Raw genomic sequence first — 16,281 nt, 5'->3', positions numbered from 1 at the left:
CTAAGGCTGTTTTGCCAAAGAACAGGGACTCTTACACCTGAACATGGCACTGCAGGGTTGAACTGGTCAAACTGCCTGGGACCGGACATAAGAACAGCATTCAAGCTACTAACCCCATAAATTATAAGAATGAAAAGAAATGGCGGACATAAAAACACCAATAGTGGGTAGAAGTGGGATTTTAAAAGGACACATGAAGAAGTTTCTTTCTAAGCTTAGGGTAGGTGGGTTAAGATGACTTCCTAAAGCAGAAGTAACTTGTAATGACCGAAGCGGAGCAGCAAATAACCAGATGATTACAGCTTGTCCTCCTTTCTGTGTAGGGTTACTATTTTAAAGATGCATAAAATTTGGTCTTAAAGCATCTTAAGCCTGAAAGGAACACATTTTACAGTAAAAAAAGTAAAAATTTCTACCCACCAATGCTATGACAGTGGCACCAGCTCCAGCACAAGCCACAATGAACAGGTGATAAGACATGTAGAACTAGAGAGAAAAACATGTTAAAACACTTTAATTAAACTAACTGAGGATGGTATAAAACACATTTCAGCTATTGTAACGAATAAAAAATATGCTGTCTTCCAAGGGTTCAAAGCTTTAAAAAACTAGAATGTTCAGAAAACACTCATTTTTTGGATGCACAGAGACAAAGCACTTTCAGTATTCTGTTTAAATCAATCTCTTTATACTACTAGTGTTAGTCTCCTCAAGAAACTACCATCAGGTTAGCTACTACCCTGTGCCTCAGGGCGCACAAGGTGCACACAGGGCGTCTGCATACCTCATTCGTGTTGCAGATGTTCTCCAGGATCGGACCGCAGGCTTTGCCAGGTACAGCATTCCATGGGATAATACCTGAAATAGTACAGCAAAAGAAATCACTAATTTTAGGAATCGGTACACACTTTCTGTTCCTTTCTCATCTTATCCTCCCACTTGCCAGTTGCGTTCCCATTTTGGGCATCCACACATTGACCAGCACAGCTTTGAATTGGCAGGAGGAATTAACTCGCTCAAACTGCGCTTTCTCTTTATACCAAGGCTTCCTGCCAAGCTGTGTTCTCAGATGTGGCTTTCCCATATGGCAGCCAAATGGTCGGCTTATGCACTTCAGGTCCAGTATGAGTCTGCCTGCTCCCCAACTGGGGCCTGAAGGGGATCATCTGCACTTAGAGACACCTGGCACCATTCAGGACAGCAATGCCTTACCAAGTTGAGTTCTACTCCCCCAAGGTAAAAAAGCAGTAAGTGAGAGCTGCTACAAGGTCTGGTCTGCCATACCCTCACATACTCCCAATTACTTCTCTTACGTGACTGAAAATCAGAAAAGTCAACAGGATCTTATGAGTTTAAAATAACCTAAACTTTTAGACCCATAACAGATGTAAAGCTTAAGCAGAAGCCATGGCTCAAAAAAGGAAAACAGCGCTTTGCCTCCCCATTGTAACCTACATTTCAAACTCAGCTGGTTGGAATTAGCAGCTCTGCGAGGAGCAGGTCACTGATACTATCTCAGGACAGTATGGCTTTTGGAATGAAAAACTTCACAGGATTTACTTTAAAGCCACTTTCTTCCCTGCAACTGTAATATACAGTTGAAGGCCTTCAGTTATGGCTGCCCCCAGAGCAGAAGGAGCAAGGAAGCACAAGCAGCCGATTTTGTGAGTAATTAGAAATCAAAATAAATTCAGCAACGTTTGAGGCAGACTGTTCACTGCTGGTTTTTGCTTTTCAGAGAATCATAGAATCATTAAGGCTGGAAAAGGCCACTAGGGTCATCTAGTCCAACCACTAACCCATCACACCATGCCCACTAACCACGTCCTTCCTTCTGCATGTTCCTTGAACACATCCAGGGATGGCTGACACCACCACCTTCCTGGGCAGCCTGTGCCATTGCCTCACTGCTCTTTCTGAGAAGAAATATTTCCTAATATCAAACCCAAACCTCCCCTGCTACAACTTGAGGCCATTTCCTCTTGTTCTGTCCGAAAGTAACTGAAAGTAATAGTTAAGGCACAATTCAGGCATTATGTAAAAACAGCCTTCTGATAAGAAAAAATATATACAGATAGGTTCAAGAAAACAGAATCTGGTTATCTCTCAGTTCTGCCTCTAAGCAGTTTATTTTGAGGCCGATCTATTTTTACACCTAATATAGTATTGGAAACTGCTACAGAATCATTTTAGATAAATGACTTGCCAGTTCAGTTGAACTGATTGCATCTGGAAAGAGATCAATGTAATCTGAATTAATTAGAAAAGCAATAGCACATCCAGGGATACAAGATGCTTTTGCATTTGGTTCGTTTGATAAAGCTGAAAGAAAACTACTGAAGACAGACCAAGGATAAAGCATTTAATCAGGATTTGAATAAGTACCGTATTGCCTGATATCCACACAGATCTGGTCTCCTGGAACCGTCATGTTTATCTGAAGAGATTTGATGACTTCGCAAGTTGACCATATGTTATAGAACATAAAGACAGGCACAGCAGAGAAGCCAAAGACCCCGAGCCAGGCCACTCCAAGCACATAGGTGAGGAAAACAAACTGGGCAGAGAAAAGACAAGCACTTCACATTTGCTCTTTAAAAAGAATACTTGCATTTTCCTTAAAAATTCTTCGACACGGTCTTTAAACATACTTTCAGAAATTAAGTCATGAGGTATTTAACTTCCATTAACATACTCTCATATTTCCATGCATATGAACAACCTCAGCTTAAAAATACTTTGCTGCTCTCAGTGCTACTGAGAAAGTAATTCAGGCATTTCTTTTCTCATCAGGCTGCTAGAACAAACAGCATGGCCTCCTGAGCCAGCAACCTATTCATTTCTCAAGAGGCTCAGTGAAGCAGGGATGCTAGTTATAGGCTGAAACTGATAGAATGCCAACAGGAGTCAGTATAAAGATTTTTTTTTTGTCAGCTGTAATATACCAGCACTTCCATGCAACTTGCAAATCACAGCAATAGAGTGAATCAGTGTTTGCAGAGCTTTTCTCTGCTCCCTGATTTACTGAAATCAATTATGAATGTAACAAATGAGAACACCTATTTTTGAAAACATACTATGTTCATTACAAATCAGAAAGCTGGAACTGATCTAATACACATTGCCAAGAAGAAAATTACTTACTTCACCTCAGAGAAGATCATGGATTTTCCCACTGAAATTTGATGGTCTGTGTTGTCTTTTTTTAAAAAAGAAATTACCTGCATTTCTTTGGTGAGATTACCAGGTATGGCACTCACTGCTTTGGAAATCTCCAGCTTCCTCCTCTCACTGGACCTCCTCTCTTCCCTCTTCTTCCACGTTAAGTTTTATGGTGAGGTATTACTCAGAGCTCTGGCATCAGCTCCTAGCTCACCCCTCCTTGAGAGAGTTTGGAATCAACTTGCAAAGTGGGGAAACTTTTTTTTACACCTTGTATACACCTTCTCACTGTTATTTAACTCTAGGTAGACTGGGAAGGCTTTACTTTGCAGCAGAACACTGACGCTGTACTCCTATGTGAAACCTGTGTGCCAGTGCAAGAATGGGAAAAGCTCTGATGGGGGGAACTGTCTCAGCCTGGCCCCAAACTAAACAAATCCTGCAGTGGAGGAAGTCTACATTCTCAGAGTGTGTCCAGCCACACTGAAGAAGGCTGGAGATCTTACAGCAGTGGTTACAGCGTTTGGTTAGGCTTTGTAGGGAAAGAAGGTGGCACATGGGCAGCTGGAAGTACCTGTAAAACTAAGACAAACATCCCAAAAAACAAACAGTCTTGAATTTATATACCACTGAACTGAAATACTCCACTTTTTGCCAAATGCTGGAAGATCTCTCACTGGCTTTCAGTATCAACCAAGTGGATCAGTTTAAAGGATTTCTGTAACTATGCTATGAATAAAAAGTAGGCTTGCATGTGTGTATTTGAAATGTCCGTGAGAAGGAGAACACAAAGCCTTCAACTCCTACAATAGCTATGAAAAAGCACAATCCATCTCACGTGTAATAGAGATAAACTGTTGGAAACATTTACTGTGTGTTACCACAGCCAGGAGAAACAGCTCAGTCAAGTCAGAAGACTGTCTCCTGTAATAATCCTATGCAACTTGGAGGGGACTGCCCCCAGCTTAGTGATGTCAAATTGGCAGAAAAACCAATGGATGCCCAAAAGCTGCTGCGTGCACCCAGCTGCAGCCACCAGACTGCAAAAATATTATTTCTGCCTGCAAACCTTGTGATTTTCTGCGTGTCACACTGGTATTTGTGTACGCAGCTGACAATCATGTGCTTGCAACTACCCAACTGCAGAAGCAATTATCCACAGTAATGGAATGCACATATGTCTACGTTTCCACTGTATTTTGCATCTTTGGAAAATGCTGTTTTAGACATAATTTTGCTCCACAGCAAAGGTACTTTCCAAGAATAAGAACGGGAGAATAGCTGCTTAACTGGGAAATGATCGGATGCCTTATTTTTATTAGCTCTTGAAAAATTCAATAAGCATCCAACAGCACAGCGGAAAATTGTTAACCTTCATGAAAATAAACACGCATCTTCTTTGTATTTAGCCGGCTGGAAGCACATATTTTTTAAGTACAGGATATAGGCTGTATATTAAAATGCAACAATCACATCAAAAGCCTCTGCTCTTCTCACCCACACTTTCCCATGGGCGATCTGTCACACTGCTTATCTTCCCCCAGAACTATGAGCTTTGAATTCAGATTTTCAGCAATAGCTTTGAAATCCTGTCTCAGAAACATAGTTACGTTGCTGTTCTTGCAGAGTGCGCCCTAGGGGGCAACGTGGGTGAGAATCTGAAGTTTTATTTTTAGTTAAACTTTGTTTAAAATGTTGTGCTAATACAGAAGAATACTGAAGAGAAGAATGGTTTGAAACTTTAAGGCTCTAAGTGTTTCAGCTTTGCAAAAAAGACTCATTATTATGCCTGTATCCCTTCTGCCATCTGCAAAAGCAAGATGGAAATATTTGATTCAAGTGCTGTGACGTTGTGAAGCTTCATTCATTGCTGTTTGTTTGAAGGATCCAGACATCCTCATGTAGAATAGACTGAGGAAGTCAGAGGCACTGCAGTCTGCTACTTAAATAGCTCTGCAAACCACAGCCCTTTTACAGTCTGCCCTTACCACTGTTAGCACACGCCGTGTTCAAAAGTGCAACTTTAATTCTGTCTCATATTGAGCACTTCAAAATCAGCTGCCTCCAAGAGTTTTGAACAGTGAGTTCAGCTTGAGCAGGGGGAGGCCTTGGAAGCACCCCAAAAGTCAACATAGAGAGTTTGGATTTGACCGAGCATCCCTGAAGCTCAAAGAAGAATGAGCAGCAGGGATTGGCTCTGCCCACCCATAAGGAATTAAAGGCAGCAGCAAGACACTGTGGTTCAAAAAAAACACAGAAGTCAAACTGAGCCTGATGGGTTTTAGCGAGGAATGGCAACTGTTCCCACTTCCAGCACTACTCACCATTCCACTGATGCAGCGGCCACAGGCTGTTGTTTTGAACTCTCCATGCAGCTCCTTCACAGCACTCGTTGTATAAAAGCCTTCTGCCAAAAGGATTATTCCATACAAGAAGAAAAACGATGCAATGCCATAAATTACATACTGCATTAGCTGTATTCTACAATGGAAAAGAAAAAAAGACACAATTAGATTTCAGTCCTGTTAAAACAAAGCAAGTTCTCCCTAATCGTAACAGGTATGAGATAATTCCTTTTTTAGAAACACAGTTCAGGGCTCTTTGATGCATTTTAAACGAGTGGGCTGCAGGAGGATGCTACATCGACTGCCCCACTGCCACAGGCATGCCCTGCTGATATTCTTAAGTCCTGTGTTGCTTGAGCATCTCCTGTCTCTGCTGTGGTTCCTGCACTGAGTGCTGTTAGTCATAAGCTGGAGGCCTCCATTTCAAGCCTCCACCACAGAGCTGTGTTTTCCTGTGAGATAATATGCAGAGGAAGGCTACAAGGCACATGCCGTGGATCTTATCTGAGGAGGTTCTCTACTGTCAGCAGTGACACCCTTAAGTGTTTTTACTCTGGCTGGAACAGTTAACAGAAAGAATCATCTATAATATCAGCAACCTCATCACAGACTCAGCAAACATGCTGACTGTATTGAAGGACCAGAATGGCAGATCTTCTATTCAACATTTCTTCTGGTCTCCAAAAATCACACTTGATCATAGAATAACAGAATTGCAGAATGCTTTGGGTTAGATGGGACCTTCAAGTTCACCTAGTTCCAACCTCTGCTATAGGCAGGGATACCTCCCACTAGACCAGGTTGCTCAAAGCCCCATCCAGCCTGGCCTTGAACACCTCCAGGGAGGGGGCATCCACAGCCTCTGTGGGCAACCTGTTCCAGTGTCTCACCACCCCCACAGTAAAGAATTATCATTAGCACTAACTTCTCCACAACTTATATTCTTAAAAATATATATATATATGTTTGTTGGGATGAAGACTTTTAATGAAGCTATTCACAGAACAGAAAGATTAATTTTATAGATCCATACTGCTTTTAATTTTTTTTAAGGATATATATATGTATGTCTTTCCTCAGATTTTTTTTTTAATTCTTACTACTCTCCCTAAACTGGCTGCCTGCACAGATATGCGTCTCTGAGGAACACCTGCATGATTTAGCTTCATTTGAAGAAAACTGATTACCACAATTTACATAGTTAAGCATTACCCAGACAGAACATAAACCTCTTGCATCAAAACAGGATACTGATCATTTAAAATTACACATGGGAAGTGAAGTAGCATTTACGTTTATTTTCCAAACTGATTCAAAATAACAGGATAAATCCATTGCACCTGTGCTGTAAAGCATAAAGAAATTAACTCATTTGAGGGACAACAGAGTTCATTTCACTGTCACTAACAGGCTAGAAGGCTACTAAAAATTAGCAATATGAATCCTGGCTAAAAATCAATTCCACAAATGGTGGCCCACTAGTATATTTTTCATTGAATTTACATCTCCTGGCCTTAAATTCTTTGCCCTTTTTTATCACTTCATCTCTCCAGCCTTTCTTGTTTGCCTTCAACAGAGCTGGAGCTCTTTGGTAAGAGTCTAACAACCCCCCAGCTGCTGAGGCTGTCTTGACAAGAAATCTTGTCAACAACTCTCCAAAATGCAAAGCTTGTGCCTGCTGTGGCTACTTTTGCAATTTCATTTGCAAATTCTAAGAACAGCTGCTCATTGTTTCTCTCTAAATTTTTATGCTAATGGCAGCATCCCTGCGCTTCACACAACAGAGGACCCAGTGTCTAGCAGCAGGGGGGGGGCATGCAGTCATAGAGGATCCTGAATTTGGGCACTGGGAGAGAGAGAAGCTCCAGTACATTGCTGTAGTGCTCTCAGAGGATGGGAAGAGGTGAGCTGTGGCAGTCTTAGGCTCAGTACCTGCAGATTTGTGGTCTGTGTCCACATAAGCTAAAAGGGAGGCTATTAGCAAAGAGAAGCCCCTCCCCCAGAAATGGAGAATCAAGTGCACTGGACTGAACTCTAATACAAAAGTCTTCAATTGGTGTCCTAAAAACTGGGTATTATGGGTAGACGAGCAAGATCTGTGCAAAATCTTCTCAGCACAGGGTACATATAATGCTCAGATGGTGCTGTGAAGAGCAGCATGGATCCAAACCATCAATCCATATACTCAGGTTCTCAATGTTAAAAGGAACTGGATATTTGTTTCAGTGGGGCTGGATACAGAGCCAAGATTGTTCACCCATAGTAATGATCACCCCAGCAAATAAGAACCAATAGCTTCATGATTCCAACACATTTATTTGTGAAATCTAATTGAAGTGTAGGATCTTATCTTCCCTGTACACAAAGCTGCTTCTCCACTCTGGGCACATCATTGCCTTCTGATGGCTGACAGAAGTCGGGTGCAACTCCAGAGCAGTAGGTATAATGCACGTATTTTAGAGGTCTTTGAAATTGATGTAATGAATATAAATGGGTTAAAGCAGGATACACACGCTGCTTCTTTGTGCGTAAATACTAAAAAACACCAAAAAACACCTGAAGATGTTGGACAAACAAGCATACCAATGCTTGGGGATGGAGATCGAGATGCAAATCCATCTCTACCCACTCAGCAGGAGGGTGTTGGGATGAACAATGGGTCTTCCACAAACAATGGCAATGGGAGGCATACTTACACTTCACTCAGCAAAGCATGGTCACTGGCAGTCGTGGAGAAGTGCTGCTCAAGGATGGACACGGTGCCTGTGAGTGCCACATGGCCACAGCCACAGAACAAGGCGACCCCCGAGAAGCAGAGAATGGTTGCCACCAGCGAAGCATATGGCACTCCTCCTAGGCACTTAATGCAACATTCAAAGCAACCTAAGCAAAAGAGAGAAAGCAAAAGAAATGTTATGAGCAAAAAGGAGAAGAATATTCAGTCTCTGCTTAGTAAAAAGCCACGGGGAATAAAAGGCCCAGACACCGTCACTGCACTAAGCAAAAAATCTATAGATGGTGCAAGAAAGCATCATCCTCTGAACACTGACCTACACATCTGTCAGAGTGAGCTCAATGCTCAGAAAGTGGGCCGAGTACTCCCAGTTTTACAGGATCGAGAGATCAATGAGACAGCCTGTGAAATGGAAAAGGAAAAAAACTGTTTGTCTGAAGTGGTCCACTGTGATCCAGCTGCTGACACAGAGCTCGCCACACTTCAGCACTACTGGTATTAAGGACACGAGCACCAGGTGTGCTGGCACTGCTCAGAAAGCTGGAGAAGCACTCAAGCCAATGAAGCCTTTTGGAGAAATGAAGGATGTGTGGAACCCATGGTGGTCTGCAAAATCTAACTACTCTGCACTCTGCCATGGCTCCTGAGTATCTTTGTCAAAATCCATATACGGATACATATCTATCAACAGATAAAATTAGTGGGTGACAAAGGGTAGAAATTTTTATTGAGTGGTGAGATGTAGTGGAATTACATAGACAATACATTTCCAGCTTTATAGGATGCACTGGATTTACAGTGATCCCTGACTACAGTCTGCAGTAGCATAATCATAGTTTTAATGAAATTTATTGCCTAAGCAGTCTGAGTTAAGAAAACGACCCCCCAGAACTGCTGCTGGCAAACACTGAAATAAGGTCACGGCAGCTGAATTACCAGGCTCCTCCCGACCGCGCTGCCTGAAAGTCCATCTGCTTGCAGAGCTGGGAAATGTAAATCGGAAACAAACACAGCTTTTAACTGCGTTATAATGGTAATGGCAATCCATACCAATTCATTACTTCAGGGTGACGGCATTAAGCTGTCTCCATTAACGTACATTTCATACAACTGCGCAAAGCACAAGCCATTAGGACGCCGCTCGATGCCGTGCCTGGCGTAGCCAAATCCTGCTGGACAGCACACCATGAAGAAATGATGTGCAGGTATGGGACTGCTGAACCCACACGTCCCAGTGTCCTCAGAGTCCTACACCATGTCACAAGCATAAAACTCTCCATTTTGAATGCCACTAGCAAGTGCCTAAGTCAAGCTAGAGAAGCTACCATCAGGGAAACAACCTATGAAATGCTACTTTGCTACATATGGGTGAGGTGTAGTTGCATGGGAGCAAGCCTGGGAAGCATTTGTAGCTGAGTCCATAGCTGGAAGCTGCACATTGGGAACTGCCTCCAGGACAGAAACCCAGCAACAGCCACAGACATGGCAGTGGGGTGCTCAGGGATGAGGCACAGCAAGCAGACACAGATGAGCACTATCACAGAAAACCATCTCTGGAATTGATCTTATCAGAGAGGTCCAGGGTTGAGCTCAGACAGCAGACCTTGCAGAGCGAACCTCAGCTGTAGTGCCTGGGGGATGTGCCTGATGGCAGTCCCCAAGCCACATGTCAGGCATAAAGGCAGTCCTACACGTCAGGCTGGCTCACCTCCCTCTGCACTTGCCTCCACATCGGACCCAAATCTCCAAGAGTTAACCCTGGAAACTGCTGCACCTGGCTTGGGATCAGTATTAAAGTCCTGCCCAGGCCTAATGGCACAGCAAGTCAGCAGAGCGTGTCTGGCAACGCAGGGCCGCAGCCTGGCACAAAATGGCCTCCCAGGTCCTACTGTGAAGGAGCAGGCAACCAAACACCTGCTTGCTGGTTGGTGGGCAGGAGGTCAATCACATCACTGACCAACTCATGGAAGGATAGGAAATAAAAGCAGCTAGAAGCAAAGCCAAGAGACCCTTGAGCAAAGTGATGGTGGTAATCCCCCTCTCTCTTCCAAGTCACTAGCAGCAGCACACAGCACCTTTGTGGCTGTACTCTGTGTGTCTCACCCCAACAGCTCAAGTATGAAGGCACACCACAGTATTTGGGTGGTCTTCACTGTATCAGGTCAGACCATGGCTCCAGGAAACCCTACGAAGTCTGTACGGTGAGGCAGAGGAAGCTGCCCAGATGTGGAACTGCAGGAACCACTCACACCAAGCCTCAACCAGAGGCAGAGGGGCTTCAGCTTACAGGAGTATTGCATGCAGCCAGCTTCTAAGTGAACAAAAGCAGCCCAAAACAGCCCGTTTCCATGAAACAGAATCCATGTAGTTGCTGGGTACCCAAATGAACACCAGAGCTTCTGCACAGCCTCTTGCCAGAGACTGAATTCATTCCCCACCTGGACAACAGAGCTGGTTTTATATATTTATATACAGAGAGATAGATAGATCTCCCCTAAAACAAAGGAAGCTTTCAAAACCAGCTAAAATCAAATGTTCATCAAGCACTTATCCAGATGCCCAGACTAGCACTGAAGCAAGACAGGATTTCTTCCCAAAAAGAAAGCTTCCTAGGCAACCTGCTTTATGATCATTCTCCGCAACCCCAAGCCAGCAAGTACCCATTACCCTATGACTGCAAACACACAATGTCTGCTTATTTCACAACCACTTTTACAAATTAGCTTGATAACACAGTGATGACAAATGCAGGCTGAAGGCCTGTAAACTAAAGCTGATCAAAATAAGAAGTTTTAGTAAAAAATTGGAACAATTTTTTTTTTTAATCTTCACGTGGCCGACACGCTGAAGTTTTCAGCTGCACATCTATCACAGCAGAGTAAAATGATTTAAATATGAAACTGTGCAGCACAAGTACCCATCGTTGCATCTCCCTTTTCAATGGCCATTTTGTGCAAGGCATCACTAGAACCTTTTGTGCAACTCAGCAGAATAAAAACATTTTTTGTCCCCAGGCTGGTGAGCAGCAGTTGCCATGGAGGCAGGTTAATAACAGCCCAATGATTTGCCCAGGGCTGCCTGTGATCTTGGCTACAGATTTAACACACTCTCAGAAGGAGGCCAGCTAAAACAAGGACTGAGATTATTCTCTAGGGAATGAATGCTATTAAACACACACGCACACACACACAAATATTCTCGCTAAAGGACTAAAATAAAGAGAAAGGAAAAAAGACAGGAACCAACTATTCTTTTAATCTCCTGGAAACTATCAGTCACAGGAAATTGGTAAAGGATGAACCTACATATGTACACAAATCAGCAATTGGTTGCTTAATGTATGAAGAATAATTATATAATCTACCCAACAGTGTACGGGCTGTTGCATATATGCAGGGGCTTAGCTATTCAATTTCCCATGTCAAACGGCAATTGTGTGGCTAAACCTTCTTTGGTACTTTAAGTACAGCTTTAAGATTTAAACTCAGAAAAGCAAGGTAATGCAGAATTAATGGAAAGAGGTCTTTAAAAAAAAAAAGAAAAGCAGCAATTCTCAGACTCTGACTCATCCGACTAAGGTCAAGATGGACTGGAATGACAATGTCTGTGCTAACAGAATGACAAAATGCAATACACTGGGATCAGTTAGGTGTCGTGGGTAGTCCTAGGGCTTTCTCTAGGAAGTTAACACAGCAGCTCTGGAGGCCAGGCTTGAAAAGTTGAGACAGGTGCACGTTCACAGAGCCATCACTCAAAGCAAAGCATGGGAAGCTTGATGTACAGAGTGTCCACAATACCTCCTAGACAAAAACTCAGCCTGTCCTCTAACGTCCCAGACTACTTTGAGGTTGAACTAGTGTTTCTGTATCTCTGGTAGAAACCACTGATACTGTAAGGACTGAAGAAGAAAAAAAAAAAAAAAAAAGGAAAAAATAAAACCTGAAACATGGTTGGAAAAGCTCCCCATTTCAAGCAATTAAACCTCAGTGCTGCAATGGCCCCTTTCTGAGTTGGCTTCCACTCTTTTTCCTTAGAAGTTCAATTTCTTAATAAATCTGTCTTTGTTTTTTTAAAGATGAAGCAATAGGCACTTGGTTTTTTTTTTTCCTCATTGCTTACTCCCTGCAATTGCATAATGTGTTTTTAGAAGTCCTGAGACATGATACATATGTCCAGTTTACACATGGAAGAAGTGACATGGCCTCTTCCACCCCAGAAGAGTCACCTCTGCTGCATTCAGCACAGGGCTCAGGAGGAAGCACTGAGGAACTGCTTTCACAATGAGAGAGTTGTAGGAAACCCTAGGGAAGAAAAAGCACCAGATAACATCTTAAACGTAGTCACTGCTTGTAAATTAGGTTCATTATTACGCATCTACATGAGCCCTATGTTGGGAGCACTACTCTCAATTCACAGAAGAGGAGAACTCAATACTTTACATCCATCTCCTCTTTCCCCAACACTGAAGATTACCTAATGCCAAACATGCATAATTACCATCGGAGCCTTAAACTGCCATGGATCTTTGTCAGAAAATTAACTGTAAGTCAATGAAAACAAATGCCAGTTTTACTTTCTGACACCTACTTCATTTTTTAAAATCTCCATTCCAAACAGCTTGTGCATGGTAGGATGTACATTTTTGTACCTTACAGCATGATTGACAGCTACGGGGGAAGCAGCGAGGGATGTGGGAATATGCCAGTACCTCCGAAGAAAAACCAGCATTTGCCTCCTTCTTCTCTGTGTGAGAATAAGACAGTATCTAGCAGTGAGATAACTTCCAGTTCTCACAGCTGTCACCCACACTAACTGCCAAGGGTCAGCAGCAGCAGTACAATAAGATATTTAGTCTTACAAGGGGGTAAGTTTAAAGCATGTGACAAATTTGCCTCCAAGCGTTCACAAGGGCACTCAAATAAAAAGTCTTTGTGTTAAATCACTTGAAAGTCTCAGTTAAAGCTCTATTCTTACCTGTTACTGCTCTTAAATATCGCTGGTTTACAAAATATAACACAGAAAGCTAAAACCTCTGTTATAAATGATGAGAAATGCTCACACGCCACTGTTACGGATCAAGAACATCAAACAGACATAAGTTGTAAGTTCAAGTAGAAAATATCTTGTGTTTTTCTCCCACAGACCTCTTAAACCTCAACAGAGAATTTCAAGTTCAACCTTTCCTACTTTTCTTCTTTTGTTCTCCTCCAATCAGAAGAGCTGTGAATTCAGTTTCTACTGAAAGAGTGCTCTTCACAGGAGCCAGAAAACTTCCTGCAAGGACTTGTCAGCCTAGCTAGATCAAGCTGTAAATTAATATATTAATATGTTTTCCTAAGCAACGTGAATGGTATCAGTGATGAAGATGACATGACCTTTATAGACCACAGCCATCAGGGCTGTCACAGAAAGTCAGACCTGAGATCCAGCAATACCACCATTCCATGCCTCATTGTGGCTAGTGGGAGATGTTCCCAGTGCCAGCACAGTGAGATTTGGATGGTTTGATCCATCCTGTCAGCCTCAGCCTGATCTCTTCTAGTAAGAAGTTACTCAAAGGACTGAAGAACAAGGTTTAAGTATCTCTTTCTAAGGGTTACCAGCCTTATTTGCAACTTCTTCGGATATTCTCAATACATGTGAGTTACTCTGTTTCTGCACTGTTACAATCACACAGACGGTTCCCCACTACTGAGGAGGTATTTGCTGTTACTGCCTTAAGCGTGCCATCTTTAGAACTTCATTAGATGCTTCCCACTCTTGTGCAGCAGAGAACAAAAATCCTTGCACTTGCCTCCTGTGCTGCAATTGGTGCAGAGAACCCACCAAGAACAAGCCTAAAAGCACTGGCACCAAGCCCCCTTTTTAAATACATGAAGCACTAGGTATCTACGAGTAAGAATACTAAGCTGTTCCTGAATATTACAACAGTAAACAGTTTTGTTTTGTTTTGTTTTTAACACGACTAACAGCAACAAAAATCCTTGTACAGTTTATCAGGCTGATTTGTGGTTTTTTTTCTTTTCACTACAGAAAACATAACAGTCATATAGGGGAGAAAAAAAAAAAAAAGGCCTTTTAGCAATGCAAGACCTAGATGCAATAGCATCTAGAAAGATGCTATTAAATGACATAGAAAATACTCTAAAAACAGAAATCAGTAAACATAACCCCTTTTCCAGCAAATCTCAGATCCAAAATGTCACTTACAGGGAAAAAAAATAAGCACTCCCACTGCAGGAAGCAGCAGGTCAAATTCTAAGACCTGTTTAGTGCCAGGACAGACAGGCTGAATGGTCTTTTTACAGACTTCATCCAATTTATCTTCTTCAAATTTATTGAAATACATACACTTGCCATTTATTCCATTCCCATCCTTCTGCAAGGCTCATTAAGTTCACAGGTGTTCCGAAGGCATCATTTTCAGACAGCACGATCTATAAAATATGAATCACTACCTCCACGCTCACTGCAAGCAACCTCCCCTAGTGGTTTGCTATGTGATAGTGAGGAGCTAGACCTGCACAAGAAGGACACTGCCACCCCATGAGACTGTAGCACCAGAGCTGCTCTTGCCCAGCTTTATTCCCTTGCACAAAGGTCTGGCTAAACATTGTCAATTTTAATTCAGGTCTTCTCTGTTTTACTTCTGGTCCATGAAACAATGCAAATTACACCAGAAGAAATACATTTGATTTATGGTATGGAAAAGGCCTTACTTCCAACTGGTACAAAAGGGACCCCTTGAGGACGGTTATTTTTTTAGCTGTAAGCTACTACCGGAGAAGAAAATTAAGTAGATGCTTTAAAAAGAGACTTCTCACATAAGGAACAGCTCAAGCAGTACTGATAAAAGCTTTGGCATTATTCTTCCTGCAGACTTGTTCTAGTGTTCTACTATGCAAAGCAGCCCCTTGGGACTCTCGCACAGCCTGAGCATGTGGAAGGGCTCATTGATACACAGAGCTCAAAGAGCAAACATATTGCATCAGCAAGGGCAGCCTCTGGTCCAAGCTGTGCCACAACTCTCAATTGACGGACCAGCAACTCACTGCTTAAGGTGCCTGAAGACACTCTTCCTCAACCTCACCCTGACCTTCATCCCCTCAGTTCACCTATTCTTGCTTTCTCAGAGAAACAACCAACAGGGATTGCAAGGATTTCTGCCTCAGTAGCTGGTAGATCAGGTGATTATTGTGCACAAGCTCAAGCTAAAGAGGTGAAACAGATGAGCAGAGTGTCAGAGATACTCAAATGCCTGGACATCCACGCATGCTTGCTGAGAGAGGCACAAAAGCACCTAAGCACTTCAGTCCCAAGGGTCACTCCAGCAGTTCTGTGAAATATTCTTTAATGATATAAGGGTCTCCCTGAGCAAATTCCCCTCCAATCCATCTGGAACTTGGAAAACACAATTTCTAAAGCTGACTTGATTTAATCAAGGGCAAGTATCTTACCTGGAAGACAGGAGTTGTGGATCTTAGCTCCACCTTTCTGGCAGTCATAACTGACTTCACTCACCAGCAGCCATCAGCACATGACTTTTGCCACATTGGATTTCAGCCACTACTACCAACTGCTTCCCCAGATGCCTCCTCCCCAGCTACAAAGAAGCAAACAGAAATACAGCCTCTCCCTATATAGGGTTAAAGGGCCAAAAACAGTGTGTAGGAGGCATTCTGCCAAGTGAGTCTAATATATGGTAGATTATTTCCCCATTTCAGAGAAGCCTGGGGATGCCAAGATCTTCTGTAGAGGTTCATCCAAAATGGAACAAGAGAACTTACAAGAAACCTGAATCACTACTAAAGAAGACCTCTCCCCTGCAACAACCACCATGTAGGTATTTCCCCAGCTGATGTTCCATCACGCCATTTTCAAAATTTCAGCTTGTTTCAGTAAGGGTGTAAGCTGAGAGAACATAAGTTAAGGAAAAAAAAAGATTCTCAAAAAGCAAGCAATGCCCACTTCCCCTGTAATGCCTACAGCTCAGCTTACATTAAGCAGCCAGCGCTAAGTACCTCTTTCTAGAGACAGAAA

At 42.7% G+C, this 16,281-nt stretch overlaps 1 protein-coding gene across 10 annotated transcripts in view; it reads right to left on the bottom strand.

The window, feature by feature from the left end:
* Positions 1-16,281, bottom strand: part of GPM6B (glycoprotein M6B) — a 106,805-nt gene that overhangs the window by 3,071 nt on the left and 87,453 nt on the right. For all 10 annotated transcript variants that reach the window (XM_090125439.1, XM_031596092.2, XM_090125465.1 and 7 more), the window contains 5 exons: positions 8,204-8,390; positions 5,487-5,643; positions 2,386-2,557; positions 785-858; positions 421-486 (listed from right to left, as the gene is read on the bottom strand). In XM_090125439.1, the coding sequence (XP_089981565.1) occupies positions 421-486; positions 785-858; positions 2,386-2,557; positions 5,487-5,643; positions 8,204-8,390 (656 nt within the window). The remainder of the gene's footprint in view (positions 1-420; positions 487-784; positions 859-2,385; positions 2,558-5,486; positions 5,644-8,203; positions 8,391-16,281) is intronic.

The sequence above is a fragment of the Phasianus colchicus genome, chromosome 1 (assembly GCF_987193195.1).
Source record: "Phasianus colchicus chromosome 1, bPhaCol1.hap1.1, whole genome shotgun sequence".
NCBI classification, from domain to species: Eukaryota; Metazoa; Chordata; class Aves; order Galliformes; family Phasianidae; genus Phasianus; species Phasianus colchicus.
The sequence above is the reverse complement of the archived record's forward strand: the minus strand, read 5'-3'. Positions and strand labels throughout refer to the sequence as shown.